The sequence below is a fragment of the Xenopus laevis genome, chromosome 6L, assembly GCF_017654675.1.
Source record: "Xenopus laevis strain J_2021 chromosome 6L, Xenopus_laevis_v10.1, whole genome shotgun sequence".
In the NCBI taxonomy this organism is placed as follows: Eukaryota; Metazoa; Chordata; class Amphibia; order Anura; family Pipidae; genus Xenopus; species Xenopus laevis.
The window spans coordinates 3,602,482-3,621,093 of NC_054381.1; the positions used below are offsets into that span (position 1 = coordinate 3,602,482).

General features: G+C 45.8%; 3 protein-coding genes across 10 annotated transcripts in view; 2 read left to right on the top strand and 1 right to left on the bottom strand.

Annotated features, from left to right (window-relative positions):
- LOC108719524 (gastrula zinc finger protein XlCGF57.1-like) overlaps positions 1 to 18,612 on the bottom strand; it is a 385,853-nt gene that overhangs the window by 200,090 nt on the left and 167,151 nt on the right. The window contains exons 1-5 of one of the 3 annotated variants that reach the window (XM_041566907.1): positions 17,244 to 17,359; positions 15,374 to 15,487; positions 14,457 to 14,570; positions 14,173 to 14,286; positions 13,507 to 13,644 (exon numbers count right to left, since the gene is read on the bottom strand). The exons of 1 other annotated variant lie outside the window; for it this stretch is intronic. In XM_041566907.1, the coding sequence (XP_041422841.1) occupies positions 13,622 to 13,644; positions 14,173 to 14,286; positions 14,457 to 14,570; positions 15,374 to 15,476 (354 nt within the window). In that variant the 5' untranslated portion in view covers positions 15,477 to 15,487; positions 17,244 to 17,359 and the 3' untranslated portion in view covers positions 13,507 to 13,621. Of the gene's footprint in view, positions 1 to 13,506; positions 13,645 to 14,172; positions 14,287 to 14,456; positions 14,571 to 15,373; positions 15,488 to 17,243; positions 17,360 to 18,612 lie in introns of those variants that run through there. One more of the 3 variants, XM_041566906.1, reaches the window with a different exon arrangement.
- Positions 1 to 18,612, top strand: part of LOC108718440 (gastrula zinc finger protein XlCGF57.1-like) — a 111,389-nt gene that overhangs the window by 81,657 nt on the left and 11,120 nt on the right. Inside the window, exon 1 of one of the 2 annotated variants that reach the window (XM_041566946.1) lies at positions 603 to 1,163. The exons of the other annotated variant lie outside the window; for it this stretch is intronic. The gene's annotated coding sequence lies outside the window, so the exon portion shown is untranslated. Of the gene's footprint in view, positions 1 to 602; positions 1,164 to 18,612 lie in introns of those variants that run through there. 2 annotated transcript variants of the gene reach the window in all.
- LOC121394796 (oocyte zinc finger protein XlCOF6-like) lies at positions 1,077 to 8,476 on the top strand. Of its 5 annotated transcripts, XM_041566858.1 has the most exons (5): positions 1,086 to 1,218; positions 1,887 to 2,000; positions 2,165 to 2,278; positions 3,686 to 3,799; positions 5,004 to 8,443. In XM_041566858.1, exons 2-5 carry the CDS (start codon positions 1,898 to 1,900, stop codon positions 6,920 to 6,922), a joined length of 2,250 nt encoding a protein of 749 aa, XP_041422792.1. In that variant the 5' UTR covers positions 1,086 to 1,218; positions 1,887 to 1,897; the 3' UTR covers positions 6,923 to 8,443. The 5 variants fall into 5 exon arrangements, with proteins under 5 accessions (XP_041422795.1, XP_041422792.1, XP_041422794.1 ...); XM_041566861.1 differs by lacking the exon at positions 1,887 to 2,000 and having other exon boundaries at positions 1,077 to 1,218; positions 5,004 to 8,475; XM_041566860.1 differs by lacking the exon at positions 2,165 to 2,278 and having other exon boundaries at positions 5,004 to 8,476.

The window sequence follows — 18,612 nt, forward strand, 5'->3', positions numbered from 1 at the left end:
TTCTATATATCTGTAACCTTGTTATGAGCTAAGGGGGCCCAGTCTGAAGGTCAGTTAGGGGGAGATTTGGGGTGAGTGCTTATTTGTACCCTGGGTACCCCTGGAACTATAGCAGGGTGACACCCCAATGTTTCTATATATCTGTAACCTTGTTATGAGCTAAGGGGGCCCAGTCTGAAGGTCAGTTAGGGGGAGATTTGGGGTGAGTGCTTATTTGTACCCTGGGTACCCCTGGAACTATAGCAGGGTGACACCCCAATGTTTCTATATATCTGTAACCTTGTTATAACCTTTAACCTAATTTTTTTTTTCTTTTAGGGGATTTATCTTATATTTTAGTTTAAAAATTTTCTTTTTCACCCCAAATTCCTGAAAAAGTTGGATTTTTGGGCTAAACCCAGTACAGACGACGAAATATATATATATATATATAGATATAGTTCCTTCTCCCATTGACTTATACAGGACCTCGACAGGTCTGAGATGGTGCATTTGTAGATTCAGGGCTTTTGCAGTATCGTAGTATAATAAATTAAAAAATTGTTGTTTTTTTTTCAAAACAAATTTGAGTTTTTGCCCCAAAAAGCCGAACGAGATTTATTGAAGTTTAATAAATAACCCCTATAATATGTTTTTTAAAAGACAGTTTTTAGGTGATGCTTCCCTTTAGTTCAGTAATAATTATGGTTGTTTTTATTTCCTGGCCAAAGACTGAACTGGTTCTTAAGAGCAGCAGGGGTGAGACTGAAATGAATCACAGACGAGCCTTCTGTATAATGAGCTTCTCTATGTGCACTGACACTGCTGGGGGGAGGGACATGTTTGTTTATACAGAACTCATTATTCTTCTGATTAACAGTGGGGGAGGGGCAAAAGTTAACACTAAACTGGCACACAAAAGCCATAGCATAATGCTGGGGATTATATAAAGTGCTTTAAATCTGCCCACCAATAATATGGCAGTGACACCCTGAGGAAGAGAAAGTGTCTGTATCTTATTGGTCTGGTAAGATGGGTGGAGCCCAAACACAGGTTAGAGGCGGGGCTAAAGCAAGCCAGCACTTCCACACACACAGCCCAGGAAGTGCTGAGATCTGAGAATACGGAATACGACCGACTGGGAATTGTCCGCTGCTGCTGCCTGTAACTCCCTGCAACTCCCTGCAACTTCCTGACGTTCCCATCCCCTGTACTCACATCTCCAGCCTCATCTACTGGGTAAGTCATTTTCCCTCCTCCTCCTCCTCCTCCTGTACTGTCTGTGGGACTGGGGCTTAATCCTGCTGCAGGGACTGATAGAGAGGGGAGACTGGGGGTTAATCCTGCTGCAGGGACTGATAGAGAGGGGAGACTGGGGCTTAATCCTGCTGCAGAGACTGATAGAGAGGGGAGACTGGGGGTTAATCCTGCTGCAGGGACTGATAGAGAGGGGAGACTGGGGCTTAATCCTGCTGCAGGGACTGATAGAGAGGGGAGACTGGGGGTTAATCCTGCTGCAGGGACTGATAGAGAGGGGAGACTGGGGGTTAATCCTGCTGCAGGGACTGATAGAGAGGGGAGACTGGGGGTTAATCCTGCTGCAGGGACTGATAGAGAGGGGAGACTGGGGCTTAATCCTGCTGCAGGGACTGATAGAGAGGGGAGACTGGGGGTTAATCCTGCTGCAGGGACTGATAGAGAGGGGAGACTGGGGGTTAATCCTGCTGCAGGGACTGATAGAGAGGGGAGACTGGGGGTTAATCCTGCTGCAGGGACTGATAGAGAGGGGAGACTGTGGGACTGGGGGATAAACTGGTCCCAGTACAACATGTATTTATTGTAGTGATATGAGAGGGGGGATCCCCACAGGCAGCTTTATATGGTGGGTTTGTGTTCCTTGCTGTCAGGTTCTCCAGAGATGGAAACAAGGAGGTTAGAGGGGAAATGGGAGAATGAAGAGCCGGACACTGAGGATCCTCTGGACACAATAAAGAGGGAAATGGATCCCGTTCCTGGGGCCGGTGAGTAACGTTTGTGTAGGACACATGTGGTTACACAGAGCTCAGCTTTGCTGGAGGGACAGGAGGGGTTAAACCCCAGCAGGAGGTTCTGCCCTACAGACATAATTCCCAGTAGAATTCCTTACTCCCAGCTTTACATGACACTGCCCATTACTTACTGGCAGGTTCCCCAGAGGCACAAGCAGAAATGTTACAGATAAAGACAGAGAAAGAAGAACTGGACTGTGGAGATGATCAGAACCCAAAGGAAAGCTCAGCAGTTCCACTTACTAATGGGGGTAAGTAGCCAGTATTCATTAGTGTTCAGTTATTTACAGGGAGACTTTTCTGTGGTTCCTTACTCCCAGCTTTACTCACTCCTGTCTCTTCCTTACTCCCAGCTTTACTCACCCCGTCTCTTCCTTACTCCCAGCTTACTGCACCGCGCTCTCCTTACTCCAGCTTTATCACTCCTGTCTCTTCCTACTCCCAGCTTTAACTCACCCCTGTCTCTTCCTTACTCCCAGCTTTACTCACCCCTGTCTCTTCCTTACTCCCAGCTTTACTCACCCCTGTCTCTTCCTTACTCCCGGCTTTACTCACCCCTGTCTCTTCCTTACTCCCGCTTACTTCACCCCTGTCTCTTCCTTACTCCCAGCTTTACTCACCCCGTCTCTTCCTTACTCCCAGCTTTTACTCACCCTGTCTCTTCCTTACTCCCAGCTTTACTCACCCTGTCTCTTCCTTACTCCAGCTTTACTCACCCCTGTCTCTTCCTTACTCCCAGCTTTACTCACCCCTGTCTCTTCCTTACTCCCAGCTTTACTCACCCCTGGTCTCTTCCTTACTCCCAGCTTTACTCACCCCTGTCTCTTCCTTACTCCCAGCTTTACTCACCCCTGTCTCTTCCTTACTCCCAGCTTTACTCACCCCTGTCTCTTCCTTACTCCCAGCTTTACTCACCCCTGTCTCTCCTTACTCCCAGCTTTACTCACCCTGTCCTTCCTTACTCCCAGCTTTACTCACCCCCTGTCTCTTCCTTACTCCCAGCTTTACTCACCCTGTCTCTTCCTTACTCCCAGCTTTACTCACCCCTGTCTCTTACTCCCAGCTTACTCACCCCTGTCTCTTCCTTACTCCCAGCTTTACTCACCCCTGTCTCTTCCTTACTCCCCAGCTTTACTCACTCCTGTCTCTTCCTTACTCCCAGCTTTACTCACCCCTGTCTCTTCCTTACTCCCAGCTTTACTCACTCCTGTCTCTTCCTTACTCCCAGCTTTACTCCACCCCTGTCTCTTCCTTACTCCCAGCTTTACTCACTCCTGTCTCTTCCTTACTCCCAGCTTTACTCACCCCTGTCTCTTCCTTACTCCCAGCTTTACTCACCCCTGTCTCTTCCTTACTCCCAGTTTTACTCACCCCTGTCTCTTCCTTACTGGCAGCTTTACTCACCCCTGTCTCTTTCTTACTGGCAGCTTTACTCACCCCTGTCTCTTCCTTACTCCCAGCTTTACTCACCCCTGACTCTTCCTCACTGGCAGCTTTACTCACCCGTGTCTCTTCCTTACTCCCAGCTTTACTCACCCCTGTCTCTTCCTTACTCCCAGCTTTACTCACCCCTGTCTCTTCCTTACTCCCAGCTTTACTCACCCCTGTCTCTTCCTTACTCCCAGCTTTACTCACCCCTGTCTCTTCCTTACTGGCAGCTTCCCCATTGGCTGAATCAGAAATATTACAGATAAAGATAAAGGAGGAAGAACCAGACTATGAATATTACCTGCCCACAATAAAGAGGGAAATGGATTCTGTTCTTGGAGCCGGTGAGTAATAATTTATTATATAGGATATTGAAGTCGTCCCATACAAGTGGCATTTGGAGTTCAAAGTCCTTTACTTAATGGCAGCATTAAATAAGTGATAGACATTAGTTCTTCAGAGTGTAACATGATGTGTGTATTGTATACTGATGGGCACAATATTCTTGTTAATTACAACTTTCTCTATCCAGGCTGTTCCTGCTGAATTGTGCTTAGCCTAAATTTTTTTTAATAAAATCTCACTTTCAAAAAAATTACCAATTTTTTGGAATTTATTAAACCCCTGCAATGCCCCGAAGTTACCGGGCAAAAATATGAGTTTTCGGGTTAAAATTGGATGAAAAAAATGTGAAAATCTGGGGGGTTTTTCCCCGCAAAGCAAATTTTGGGGAAAATGTAATAAGAAATAAGCTTAAACGGATACTGTCATGGAGAAAAAATTTTTTTTTTCAAAATTAATCAGTTAACAGTGCTGCTCCAGCAGAATTCTGCACTGAAATTCATTTCTCAAAAGAGCAAACAGATTTTTTTAGATTCAATTTTGAAATCTGACATGGGGCTAGACATTTTGTCAATTTCCCAGCTGCCCCAAGTCATGTGACTTGTGCTCTGATAAACTTCAATCACTCTTTACTGCTGTACTGCAAGTTGGAGTGATATCACCCCCTCCCCTTTCCCCCCAGCAGCCTAACAACAGAACAATGGGAAGGTAACCAGATAGCAGCTCCCTAACACAAGATAACAGCTGCCTGGTAGATATAAGAACAACACTCAATAGTAAAATCCAGGTCCCACTGAGACACATTCAGGTACATTGAGAAGGAAAAACAGCAGCCTGCCAGAAAGCATTTCTCTCCTAAAGTGCAGGCACAAGTCACATGACTTGGGGCAGCTGGGAAATTGACAATATGTCTAGCCCCATGTCAGATTTCAAAATTGAATATAAACAAATCTGTTTGGTCTTTTGAAAAATGGATTTCAGTGCAGAATTCTGCTGGAGTAGCACTATTAACTGATGTGTTTTGAAAAAAAACATTATTTCTCATGACAGGATCCCTTTAAAAAACCCCAAGCAGATTTGATCGGACTTTGTAGCAGAAAATATTGAGATAAATTCGGACTTTGATAAATAACCCCCTAGTGTATTTATATATGTTTTCCTTATGGATCATATTCATTTCCATTCTCATTGTGTTTGTCATTTTAGTTGATTGTTCCGTGGACTATAGAGTGAAATTAGAAATTTCCAGATCACCGCAGAGCTCGCGACAATCTTTCTGTTCTCTGGGTCCTGTCAAGTCAGAGAGAGAAGACAATTCAGTATTTAAAGGGCCAGTGACGCACAAAACTGAGAGTGATTTGGGGGGTGAGGCTGATATAAAATATGAGGAGGGCTCAGCAAGGTCTGGATTTATCTGCTGTAAATGTAGAAGCAGCTTCTCCTTGGAGAGAGATCTCCTTACCCACGTCTGTGCCGACCCTACAAAGAACTTCAGTAACGTAGAGTCAGTACCTTGTGGTTCTACAGAGAATGAGGAGGGTGCAAGGGTTAAACCCACTCAAGATCTGCAGGTTCCCACTGGGAAGAAAACAATTATGTGTCCGGTATGTGGGATATATTTCCATGGAAAGAGCCAACTCGAGTATCACCGGAACATTCACACGGGGGAACAGCCTTTCCAATGCAGCGAGTGTGGGAGGAGCTTTGCTTTAAAGGGCCAGCTTCGGAAACATAATGCAGTTCACGCCCGAGACAGACAGTTCTCATGTACAGAATGCGGCAAATGCTTCTCTCATAAAAGCAACCTTAGGAGCCATCACAAAATCCACACCGGGGAGAGACCCTTTGCGTGTACGGAATGCGGCAAAAGCTTCTCTCAGAAGAGCCACCTTCAAAGTCACCAGAGAAGCCACACGGGGGAGAAACCCCACGTCTGTACGGAATGCGGCCGATGCTTTTCTCTAAAGAGCAATCTTGTGGCGCATGAAAAGAAACACAAACACATGAAGACCTTCGCGTGCAGCGAGTGTAAGAAAACCTTCTCCGACATGAACGAACTTCACATCCACCAGGCAGTTCATACGGGCGAGAAAACCTTCAAATGCAAAGTATGTGGCAAATGCTTTTCTCACAAGGGCAATCTCCAGAATCATGAACTAATCCACACTGGGGAGAAACCATTCACTTGCACGGAATGTGGCAAAATCTTTTTCAACATGGGCCGGCTTTGCGTCCACCAGGCGGTGCCGGCACAAGACAACGCTTTCAGGTGTAAAGTATGCGGAAAGTTTTTTTCTCGCAAGAATTGTCTGAGACACCATAAAAGAATTCACCGAGGGGAGAAACCATTCACTTGCACGGAATGCGGGAAAAGCTTTTCCGACATGGGCAAACTCAGTGTCCACCAGACTATTCATGCTAGAAAGAAAGCGTTCCTATGCAAAATATGTGGCAAGCGTTTCACGTGCATGGATTATCTGACAAAGCATGAAATAACCCACACAGGGGCGAAACCATTCACTTGTACGGATTGTGGCAAAAGCTTTTCTCGCAAGGGTAAGCTCTGCGTCCACCAGGCAGTTCACGCAAGCGAGAAAGCCTTCAAATGTAAAATATGCGGGAAAGGTTTTTCTCGCAAGGACTATCTGAAGAACCATGAAAGGATTCACACAGGGGAGAAACCATTCACTTGCACGGAATGTGGGAAGAGCTTCTCCGACAAGACCAATCTTTACAACCACCAGAAAGTTCACACCGGACAGAAAAGCTTCAGTTGCACAGAATGTGGGAGGAGTTTTCTTCGTAAAGACACCCTGATCAATCACCAGAAGGTTCACACCGGGGAGAAACCCTATACCTGCACGGAATGCGGCAAAAGTGTAAGCAGCCAGTCCAGCCTCATCCGGCACCAGAGGATTCACACGGGAAGTAAACCTTACAATTGTGCACAATGTGGGAGGAGCTTTGCTGGACAAGGTGAACTTCGTCGGCACCAGAAAGTTCATATTCGGGAAAAATCACTTCAGGAACAAAGTTTGGGCAAAGGTTTTGTCAATAATACCGTCTTTACAGTCGCCACCGGGTTTAACAAAGAAGAACAGCCTTTTGCCTGTGTTGAAGGATAAATGCGGAATTTACTGTATAATATAGAAATCCTGCATCTAGAACATCTGGTGCATATTTTGGCGTTTCCCGCATTCACTTAAATGGGACAGACCTGGACACTGCCGCTTTTCAGAGAATTAGAAAATATAGAGTATGGGAAGTGTGTTTGCTAAAAGCTGTTTATATTTCACAATCGGATATGAAATCGATTGAATATTCCGGTTCTGTTGAGACTCATGGGGTTTGGTGATTCCCCGGGTTCCTCCCGTAGCCGGTGTCTCGCCAGATAATATGTAGCAATGGCTCTACAGCCTTCAATCTTCTCCTCTCCTACTTGTTGTCGGCAATAATGGAAAGAATACTTTTTTTAATTCAGAAGAAAGCAAACAAGCCTTCATCAGAAAATTAAAGGGGAAGTATAGTGAGTTTTAACATCCTCCTCATCATGTAGGAAATGATACATTATATAAGGCTCCTGGTTTTGATCTTGTATTTATCTAACGCAATACATTGATTGGAGCTCCCAGTAGATTCTCACTGATCTACGTCTGGTACAAGTGAGCGGCCTCCAGCGGTACTGCCCAGAATCACAGCGGCCAATCATAACTGTGCCTTGAGAGAGGGAAAAATGAACAGCGGTTCCCTGTCAGGTCCACTGCGCTGCTCCTATGATGGGAATGGGTTAAAATCCGGTAATGTAACGTTCTGAGATGGGTGGGAGGAGCCAGCAACGTTTGTGGGAAAATTGAATTTAGAAAAAGCGCATTCAACAAAAACTGTTCTCTATTCAGACTCAAGCCAAATTAGCCTAGCGACATTTTTCACCGCTATTTTCATTATGGAGGAGACTTTTCAGTGGAAAAAAATGTCTGTAAAAACATTGTGGGTGTGACTTATGCTCAGAAAAGGTCGTACGTTTTTTAATAAAATTGTTGGTAGAAGCGAAAAGCCACAAGGAGGTTTCTCCATTTTTGTGCAGGTGGAGGTTGGTATTTTGTGCTTGAGCCGAGTAGATGCTCGTCAATTTCTCAGATAACTTTATGGCCATTATTGTGAGTTTGTAGCAGCTTTTCTGTAAGATCTGGTGTAGGTGACTTCTTTAGTGTATTAACATGTCAGCAGTTTGGAGAGAGTTGAAGAATTCTGCCTAATCAGTGTTTGGTGGAAAGTTCCGTAAAGGTGATCAGAGGAGGATAAGGGGAATATAAAAGTAGTATAAAGAGTATAGGAGTAGTAGTAGGTGTATAAGAGTAGTATTAGAGTATAAGAGAAGTATAAGGAGTGTAAGAGTAGTATTAGAGGAGTATAAGAGTAGTATAAAAGTTGTATAAAGAGTATAGGAGTAGTATTAGAGTACAAGAGAAGTATAAAAGTAGTATAAGAGGAGTATAAGAAGTGTAAGAGTAGTATTAGAGGAGTATAAGAGTAGTATAAAGAGTATAAGTAGTATTAGAGTATAAGAGAAGTATTAAAGGAGTGTAAAAGTAGTTTAAAGGACCAGTAACATCAAATTTTTTTTAAAAAAAATTCGTTAGTACACAACGAAATAAAAACACATACACAAATTATACTTTAAAAAAGCAAAGTCTTTATTAAGAAATAACTTACAGAAACTCTGCTTCCTGTCTTCTACAGAAACAGCAAAAGGGCGACCATCCATTGAGCGACGCTTGATTTCTCCTCCCTGGCTCTCTGCTGCTGGATCCTTCAGCTGCCACATTCTGTGCTTTCTGTAGTGCAGCGGCGCTTCCAGCAGGAACTTGAGGCGGATCTGCGGTGCCGGTGTTCCTATGGGCCATGTTCTCTCTCTCATTGCTGTAACAGCTCAGGCACTGCTGAGCTGCGGGGCTCTGCATCCAGCTGACTACAAGTCCCTACGTCCCACTGCCGGTAACGCTTTCGGAGAAGCTGCCCAGCAGATGGGACGGATGCATGGTGGGACTTGTAGTTTTGTCGGTAGCTGCAAAGCACCAGAGAGAAACAGTTGCAGTGGGTGCGCGCAGCTGCGAGGGCGCACTACCGGTTCTCCCAGCAAACTGTGAAGAGAACTGTGAAGAGTCTTCTTTCTCCCCTTGCCACACAGCCGCCCTACAGAGAACTGACCAGGACTCACCTCCCCGGGCGGAGGGGGATCTTGTAGGGCCTGAGCTGTTACAGCAGTGATAGAGAGATCATGGCCCATAGGAACACGGGCACCGCAGATCCGCCTCAAGTTCCTGCTGGAAGCGCCGCTGCACTACAGAAAGCACAGAATGTGGCAGCTGAAGGATCCAGCAGCAGAGAGCCAGGGAGGAAAAATCAAGCGTCGCTCAATGGATGGTCGCCCTTTCGCCGTTTCTGTAGAAGACAGGAAGCAGAGTTTCTGTAAGTTATTTCTTAATAAAGACTTTGCTTTTTTAAAGTATAATTTGTGTATGTGTTTTTTTTTCGTTGTGTACTAACGAATTTTTTTTAAAAAAATTTTGATGTTACTGGTCCTTTAAGAGGAGTATAAAAGTAAAAATGCTCTGTAAGGCTACAAATCTATTGTTATTGCTTTTTATTACTCCTCTTTCTATATAGGCCTCTCCTATTCATATTCCAGTCTCTTATTCAAATCAATGCATGGTTGCTAGGGGAATTTGCACTCTAGCAACCAGATGGCTGAAATTACAAACTGGAGAGCTGCTGAATAAAAAGCTAAATAAGTCAAAAACCACAAATAATAAAAAATGAAAATCAATTGCAAATTATCTCAGAATATCCCTCTCTACATCATGCTGACAGTTAATTTAAGTTGAACAACCCCTTTAATAATGATTTGCTTAAACTATGCCGCCTGATTTACTGGGGCAAACATGGTAGACATGAGGTTGGGGAATCATTTCTGATCAGTACTCCGATACATTATTAGATGGGACATAGATCCAACTTATCTTTAGGTAAATAATTGGAGTGTTTTTCACCCTTTTCACCTTATTCATGGCTGACATGTCCGTATTAGTTTAAACATGTGTGGATTTTAAAGTCTGAATAAATAAAGTGTTTTTGAAAAACGTTATCCCCAGCAGTGAGAGTAATGTCCCGTTTTCTTTATGGCCCTTTCTTTCTAGAATTTACTGCTCATCTGTTTAAAGGCAAACCTCTTATTGGTTGCTATGGGTTACTGCTCCTGGGCAAAATTGGGGACATGTTTACCAACATTGGAGATAAATATCTGGAGAGATTTCCGGAGATGTTGCCCATAGCAATCAAGCAGATTTTTGCTTTTGTTTTCTAAGTTATAGGTGGCTGTTTAAATCTAATTGCTGACTGGTTGCCACGGGCAACATCTCCAGAAATCTCTCCAGATATTTATCTCTAATGTTGGTAAACATGCCTGCCTGTGCTTAAAGGAGCAGTAACATAAAAAAAAAGTGCGACGATCCATAGTGCGGCACTCAGTTTCTCCTCCCTGGTTATCTCGTATAAGGAAGGCAGGGAGGAGAAATCGAGTGCCGCACGATGGATTGCAATGGCTTTTTCTGAAGAGGAGTGCATGCAGAGTTTCAGTAAGTTATTTCTTAATAAAGACTTTGCAATTTTAAAGTTTAATTTGTCTTGGTGTTTTTTATTCAACGTTAACTAAAGATTTTTTTAAAAGATTTTTTGGTGTTACTGGTCCTTTAATATTACATATGGGGGATAGCCCCTATAAACAGTCGTTAGTTCCCACTTACACCAAGGCTGCTGTACATTGAGCACGGGCACAGACTCCTCTATAAGGGTCCCGCTCAGCTCATCTGTAAAATTTAAAAAAAAAAAAAGCACAAAGCTCAACCCAAAACATTGTCAAAGTTGTTCAGCTTTTTATTATATTTTTACCCTCTGGTTTTAGGGGTGCATGAATCTCTACCCCATCAGTATCCTGGGGCTCAGCCTGCTCCCACGACTCTACTGCTCCCCCAACTAAGGGCTCATCTGGGTCCCTGAATTCAAGGGAGTGGCAGTGAATCGACCCTGAAAAATAAAAGAAATTTGGTTAAAAACAACTGTGACCAGAAGCTCCGCACACTATGTTTTATCATTTAAATGTAATCCCCTATTATATAGAGAATAAAATACCCCCTCTTGTAAATTATAAGACCGAGTGTTTTTATACAGGTCATGGAACGTCTAATATCCTCATATTTTCCAACAAGGGGAACTTTATTTATTATAATACACAAGTTTCAGTGAGTCATGTGACAGAAATGACATCACTACTCACCGTTTATAACAGATGACATCACTAGTCACCGTTTATAAGGATATAATTTACAAGATATTCATGGCTTTTGTGTATTATATAGTGAAGAATGTACACCATGTTGGAAAATACAGGTAACAGTTATTGGGGAGTTCCGTGAACATATAAAAGACTAAATTCATTATACACAGGACATGGAACTCCAAGGTGACTTCTAATATCCTCCTTCATGAGAAGAATGTCCCTGTTATATATTTAGGGCTCTTACTCATGAGCGTTTTTACCTGCGCTCCCCTGCGTTCCGTTTTTCGGCGTTCAGCCGCAGGGGAGCGCAGGAATAGACGCATTTCATTATTTCAAATGGGGCTGTACTCACTCAGGCGCGTGTAGGCGCCGAACGCAGGAAAAATGCAGCATGTTGCGTCTCAACCTGCGTTCGGCGCCTACATGCGTCTGTGTGATTTCAGCCCCATTTGAAATAATGAAATGCGTCTATTCCTGCGATCCCCTGCGGCTGAACGCCGAAAAACGGAACACAGGGGAGCGCAGGTAAAAACGCTCATGAGTAAGAGCCCTTAAGATGATGTGCTAATAAGTATTGGGAGTGAGATCTAATTGATGATAATGGGACACAATAGAATAGAAATTAGAATTTGGGGCACTAACCACCATGAGCAGAATCAATACAAAACAGCTTGGTCAGGCAGGGAATAAAGAGTTAATGGGGGACATGGATAACTATTGCTGCTGCTCAGTCTCTGTGGGAGAATTAAGTAACATGACCAACTCTTGACCAAATCTCTGTAGCTCTGGTTTAATCACATCAGCACAACTGAACCAATTTCATTCCTGAGCACTAGACATTTAAAGGAGAACTAAAGCCTAACTAAAGAAGTAGGTAGAAATGTTGTACATGATGTTTTGTGCTTCTGTACTAGCCCAAGGCAACCACGGCCCTTTAGCAGTAAAGATCTGTGTCTCCAAAGATGCCCCAGTAGCTCCCCATCTTCTTTTCTGCTGATTCACTGATTCACATGCTCTGTGCTGCTGTCACTTACTGAGCTTAGGGAGCCACTCACAATATACAGTACACATAGAATAGAAATGTCACAATATAAGGCTGATTAGTAATTAATACACATAATTACTACATGGCAGCACAGAAACCAGTGCAATTAGCATCAGAATTTAATAATCAGCATTTGCCAGGTCCCATAGAAAGTCAGTATTTAGTGGGCTGGTGGGGGCTGTTTGGGCCTCTGTGTGGGCTGATTGGGCCTCTGTGTACCTGAAATGCCAGGGCCTATTTTATTTCTCAGTCCGGACCTGTTGGGAGAAGAAATGATTTAGGAGCAAACTGTCAGCACAGCCTGATGGAGACGTGTAAGAGAGTCTAGAGAGACGTTGCTGCTGCTGAGCAGTGGCCGACATACTACACACATAATGATAGAAATGTAAATAAAGTCATGAATATTGTCCCCAGAAATTCAGCCTCTATCCCCTCGCAGAGCTCTTGGCCAATACGTTCCAGAAGCCGCCGCTCGTAGCCCTTCAGTTTGATTGGAGGAAGGGGTCCTGGCAGCTTTCTGCACCTTCTTCCTCTGGACCAATTACTTCTCCCGAATTCGTCATTTGACATCACTGAAGCGCTTGTATGTTGGGGCAGCCTCCCGATGGTAAGCTCCGACGCTGATCACATGATCTTCTACTTCCTGCCAGAGCTGCTTCCTCCTGACACGAGTACATGTGAATGAGCCCCAAATAAGTCATCCCATCGCTCCACACACAGTCAACTAGTGCTGAATTCTCCTCATAGGAAAATCTGGGGCCAAGTTTCCCAGCCTTTGCACTTGGATCCTCCTCCTCTCTCCTTTGCTCCTCCCCCTCTCTCCACTGCTCCTCCCCCTCCCTCATAAGCCTCTGAACTCCGGCCTTATTCATTTGCCCCTGACCCATTTCACTCTCCTCCATAGTCTGCCTCTCCCCTACACAAACCCCCCCTATCCCCAGAAACCCATTCCCCCTCCTAACTCTCCTCCTCTCACTTCTGCTCCCCCAATACTGCTCTCTAATGCTCATTTCCCCCTGCCATCATCCCAATTCCCCCCTATCCTCAGCCTGACAGACTTATATAGAAGGGGATACCTCCTCCTCCTCCATGTCCCACCATCAAGCTCCACACACTAAAGGTGGCCATAGACGCAAAGATCCGCTCGTTTGGCAACATTGCCACTAGCGGATCTTTCCCCGATATGCCATTAACGAGCATGGCTATATTGGGGGTAATCTGATTGTTTGGCCGTATGCTGAACGATCCGATTACGATGCGCAATGGGCTCCCAATCCGAAAATCGTACAAATCCTCGATTCGTACGATAAGATCTGTGTGTATATGGCCACCTTTACTTCCCCCCGTTCCTCTGGCTTCACCCTGTAGCTATTTTTTGGTTGTTTTTTGAGCAGCTCTCCTGGGCATGTTCTCCTCCAGGTGAACCAAGAGCGGGAAATCACTTTAAACGGCTCCTGGAACACGTCCTGCGTAAAAAATACAAGAGAAAAAGACCGAAATCAATTCAAGATTTTACCAGGAAACCAAGATCATTTGCACCTTGAGCTTTATACAAGAGAATAAGTTTTAAATAAGTTAAACAGGTATTTGTCATTATATTACACAACACTACAATCTGAATTAATTGTGCTTTATTTGATCCCTATAAGCACCTGCTTCACATTAGATAAATCATCAGATCCTTATTGGATTCTTATTGGATTCTTTAACCCAACTTGCTGATGTGCAGCTCTCTGATTGGATATTAGAGATCCCGCAGTTCCTCTCAGGCACAGCCTGGCATAACAACAGCCAGAACTGGAATAACTTGAGGTGCTAGAACAGTTTTTGGGAAATTTTCACTAAACCAGCACATTCCTTCTATTTCTAGAACACTACAATGGCAATACTTTCTGACTACCATATATTTCCCCTTTAATGGTTGTTCATGGCTCAGTGCAGCTGGAACACGTTATGGAGAGTTCTAGAATTTTTTGCAAAGTTTGTTTACTCACCAGCCCCAGAAACAGGGTCAGTTTCCTGCTTTATTGTGAGCGGAGGATCCTCAGGGCCCAGATATTCTTCTTTTATTTTTAGCTGGAATATTGGTGCGTGTGCTACTGGGAAACCTGCCAATTAGTCATCAGAAATACTTCATTTATCAAATATACACCATAGAGCCAGACTGTACCCACAAATATGTCAGATACCCTAATGATTGTGATGGCAAATCTAGAGATTATATATTAACCCCAACTCTTGCCTATTTCTGTCTTATTAATAGAGAAACGTTACTCACCGGCCCCAGGAACGAGATCCATTTCCCTCTTTATTGTGGGCAGGTAATATTCATAGTCTGGTTCTTCCTCCTTTATCTTTATCTGTAACATTTCTGCTTGTGCCTCTGGGGAACCTGCCAGTAAGTAATGGGCAGTGTCATGTAAAGCTGGGAGTAAGGAATTCTACTGGGAATTATGGGGCAAATTCACTAAAATCCGAAGTTGCGCACAGGGGTAGCGTAAGGTTGCGGAGTTGCACTAGCGTTGATTCGCTATATAAAGTGAAGTTATGCTTAGCGAGGCTAATTTGCATACGGCGCTAAATTCAAATTTCAATGGAGGAACACGTATCTGCACTACAAATGCCTAGAAAACCTTCAAATCTGCAAATAAAATTTTTATTTTTCCCTACACATGTGCCCACTGTCTAGGTAAGTTGCCATGAGTCAGGAAATGTAGGGGGGAAGGAGGGGAGCCCCAAAAAATTTTCGATCTTTTTCAGCCTATCAGCCATCATGTAGAAAACACATTTTTTTGGGACTTAGAAAAAAAATTGACTTTTTTTTAAACAATCCCTATCTACTCTATTGCGCTTCGCCAGGTCTGAGGTGGCGAAGGAAGTCTAGCGTAAAAGGTAGCGTTCAGTACACTGCGCACATTAGTGAATTTGCGTAGTTTCGTCGCTAGCGAAACTTCGCCTGGCGTAAGGTTGCGAAGTAACACTAGCGAAACTACGCCAGCGTTTGTTAGTGAATTTGCGCAGCAGCGAAAATGCCAAACGCTAGCGAATTAACGCTAGCGTTCGGCGCTTCGCGGCTTAGTGAATTTGCCCCTATGTCTGTAGGGCAGAACCTCCTGCTGAGGTTTAACCCCTCCTGTCCCTCCAGCAAAGCTGAGCTCTGTGTAACCACATGTGTCCTACACAAACGTTACTCACCGGCCCCAGGAACGGGATCCATTTCCCTCTTTATTGTGTCCAGAGGATCCTCAGTGTCCGGCTCTTCATTCTCCCATTTCCCCTCTAACCTCCTTGTTTCCATCTCTGGAGAACCTGACAGCAAGGAACACAAACCCACCATATAAAGCTGCCTGTGGGGATCCCCCCTCTCATATCACTACAATAAATACATGTTGTACTGGGACCAGTTTATCCCCCAGTCTCCCCTCTCTATCAGTCCCTGCAGCAGGATTAACCCCCAGTCTCCCCTCTCTATCAGTCCCTGCAGCAGGATTAACCCCCAGTCTCCCCTCTCTATCAGTCCCTGCAGCAGGATTAACCCCCAGTCTCCCCTCTCTATCAGTCCCTGCAGCAGGATTAACCCCCAGTCTCCCCTCTCTATCAATCCCTGCAGCAGGATTAAGCCCCAGTCTCCCCTCTCTATCAGTCCCTGCAGCAGGATTAAGCCCCAGTCTCCCCTCTCTATCAGTCCCTGCAGCAGGATTAAGCCCCAGTCTCCCCTCTCTATCAGTCCCTGCAGCAGGATTAACCCCCAGTCTCCCCTCTCTATCAGTCCCTGCAGCAGGATTAACCCCCAGTCTCCCCTCTCTATCAGTCCCTGCAGCAGAATTAACCCCCAGTCTCTCCTCTCTATCAGTCCCTGCAGCAGGATTAACCCCCAGTCTCCCCTCTCTATCAGTCCCTGCAGCAGGATTAACCCCCGTCTCCCCTATCAGTCCCTGCAGCAGGATTAACCCCCAGTCTCCCCTCTCTATCAGTCCCTGCAGCAGGATTAAGCCCCAGTCTCCCCTCTCTATCAGTCCCTGCAGCAGGATTAAGCCCCAGTCTCCCCTCTCTATCAGTCCCTGCAGCAGGATTAACCCCCAGTCTCCCCTCTCTATCAGTCCCTGCAGCAGGATTAAGCCCCAGTCTCCCCTCTCTATCAGTCCCTGCAGCAGGATTAACCCCCAGTCTCCCCTCTCTATCAGTCCCTGCAGCAGGATTAACCCCCAGTCTCCCCTCTCTATCAGTCCCTGCAGCAGGATTAACCCCCAGTCTCCCCTCTCTATCAGTCCCTGCAGCAGGATTAAGCCCCAGTCTCCCCTCTCTATCAGTCCCTGCAGCAGGATTAACCCCCAGTCTCCCCTCTCTATCAGTCCCTGCAGCAGGATTAACCCCCAGTCTCCCCTCTCTATCAGTCCCTGCAGCAGGATTAACCCCCAGTCTCCCCTCTCTATCAGTCCCTGCAGCAGGATTAACCCCCAGTCTCCCCTCTCTATCAGTCCCTGCAGCAGGATTAACCCCCAGTCTCCCCTCTCTATCAGTCCCTGCAGCAGGATTAAGCCCCAGTCTCCCCTCTCTATCAGTCCCTGCAGCAGGATTAACCCCCAGTCTCCCCTCTCTATCAGTCCCTGCAGCAGGATTAACCCCCAGTCTCCCCTCTCTATCAGTCCCTGCAGCAGGATTAACCCCCAGTCTCCCCTCTCTATCAGTCCCTGCAGCAGGATTAACCCCCAGTCTCCCCTCTCTATCAGTCCCTGCAGCAGGATTAACCCCCAGTCTCCCCTCTCTATCAGTCCCTGCAGCAGGATTAACCCCCAGTCTCCCCTCTCTATCAGTCCCTGCAGCAGGATTAACCCCCAGTCTCCCCTCTCTATCAGTCCCTGCAGCAGGATTAACCCCCAGTCTCCCCTCTCTATCAGTCCCTGCAGCAGGATTAACCCCCAGTCTCCCCTCTCTATCAGTCCCTGCAGCAGGATTAAGCCCCAGTCTCCCCTCTCTATCAGTCCCTGCAGCAGGATTAAGCCCCAGTCCCACAGACAGTACAGGAGGAGGAGGAGGAGGAGGAGGAGGAGGGAAAATGACTTACCCAGTAGATGAGGCTGGAGATGTGAGTACAGGGGATGGGAATGTCAGGGACACATGAGAAGGGAGTTACAGGGAGCAGCAGGGGACAATTCCCAGTCAGTTCTATAGGCTAAGCAACCCACTATCCCCCCAGGATGTAACCTTACCATTCAATTAAAACACAGATGTATTTTGGCAAAAATCTGTGGAGGCCACAGGCTTTATTTAACAGTTTAAGCATCAAGGACTAGGTACAACCTGACCCCAGCTGTGGCTCTTATTCTCCAAACGTGGGCTCACTGCCCAAAAAATTGGTCAAACATGAAGCAGGGATCATGGGGCCGAGCGCCCTCCGTGAACGCTTTTTAGCCCATCCCCCTGCTCCCTCATTGTGCATAAATGGCGCTAACCCAGTCTCTTGCATGCCTCAGACAAGACCGTGTAATCCAAATCTGATGCACACTTGCGACTCCATAAAGCTAGGCCTGCACCATGACCAACTCGTACTCCTAGAGCCGCACTGAAGTACACGGGCTCAATACCACCTTGACCTTCCTTGAGCCGCAGCTGACCCAGGCAAGTCCTGTTGACCACCACAGATAATGGTACTCCAGAGGAAGGCAAAAACTCTAGCGCTTTTCAGCCAATTAGCGCTACAAGAAAAATTCCTCCCTGACCCCATCCAGGCGATCGGTCGTAAAACACCCTGGAGCCCCGTTGTTTCAAATGGATCCATTTTACCTATGGAGGGAGGGTGGGAAACAAAAAACACAAGTAAGTCTGAATTATTTTACTGTACATCCCCTGAGCAGCTTCATCATCCTCATATTGATTCCAGTCAGCAGCCGCTGGATCCGGGTCTTCACCATCATATACAGGCTGGGCTCAAAGCCGGTGACATGGAACCCGTCGGTAGAGCAATTAAATAGAGGGGGAGGGGGAAAAAGCTGAGCAACAGGGAACCCAGGAAGAAGAGTCTGCCCACAGATCTTCTTGCAGTCTCCGCCCTCATGGCTCAGCCCTCCCTCTTCCCTCTATCCTAGGTGTATCGCTGAAGCAGACGGCAGGCATAAAATATAGTAAAAGAACTACGCCACGGCCACAGATAATAAAGCGGCCTGGCTGAGCAGCAGTTCGCGGTTTTTCAAAGTCCAAACCCGCGGCTGCAACCAAAACTAGCCCAAAACTAGCCCAAAACTAGCCCTTGGCGGGTTTGGACTTTGAAAACCCGCCAATGAAATTGAAAACCAGCCCAATTTGGCGGAAAACCCGCCAACCTGGCAACCCTGAGGAGGGGAGGATGAGAGGCACTTGTTGTTTAGCCACGCCCCTGGAAAAATGAACCTACTAGGGGACGTTGCTCAGCTTGGGCTCCGCCCAGCCAACTGGAC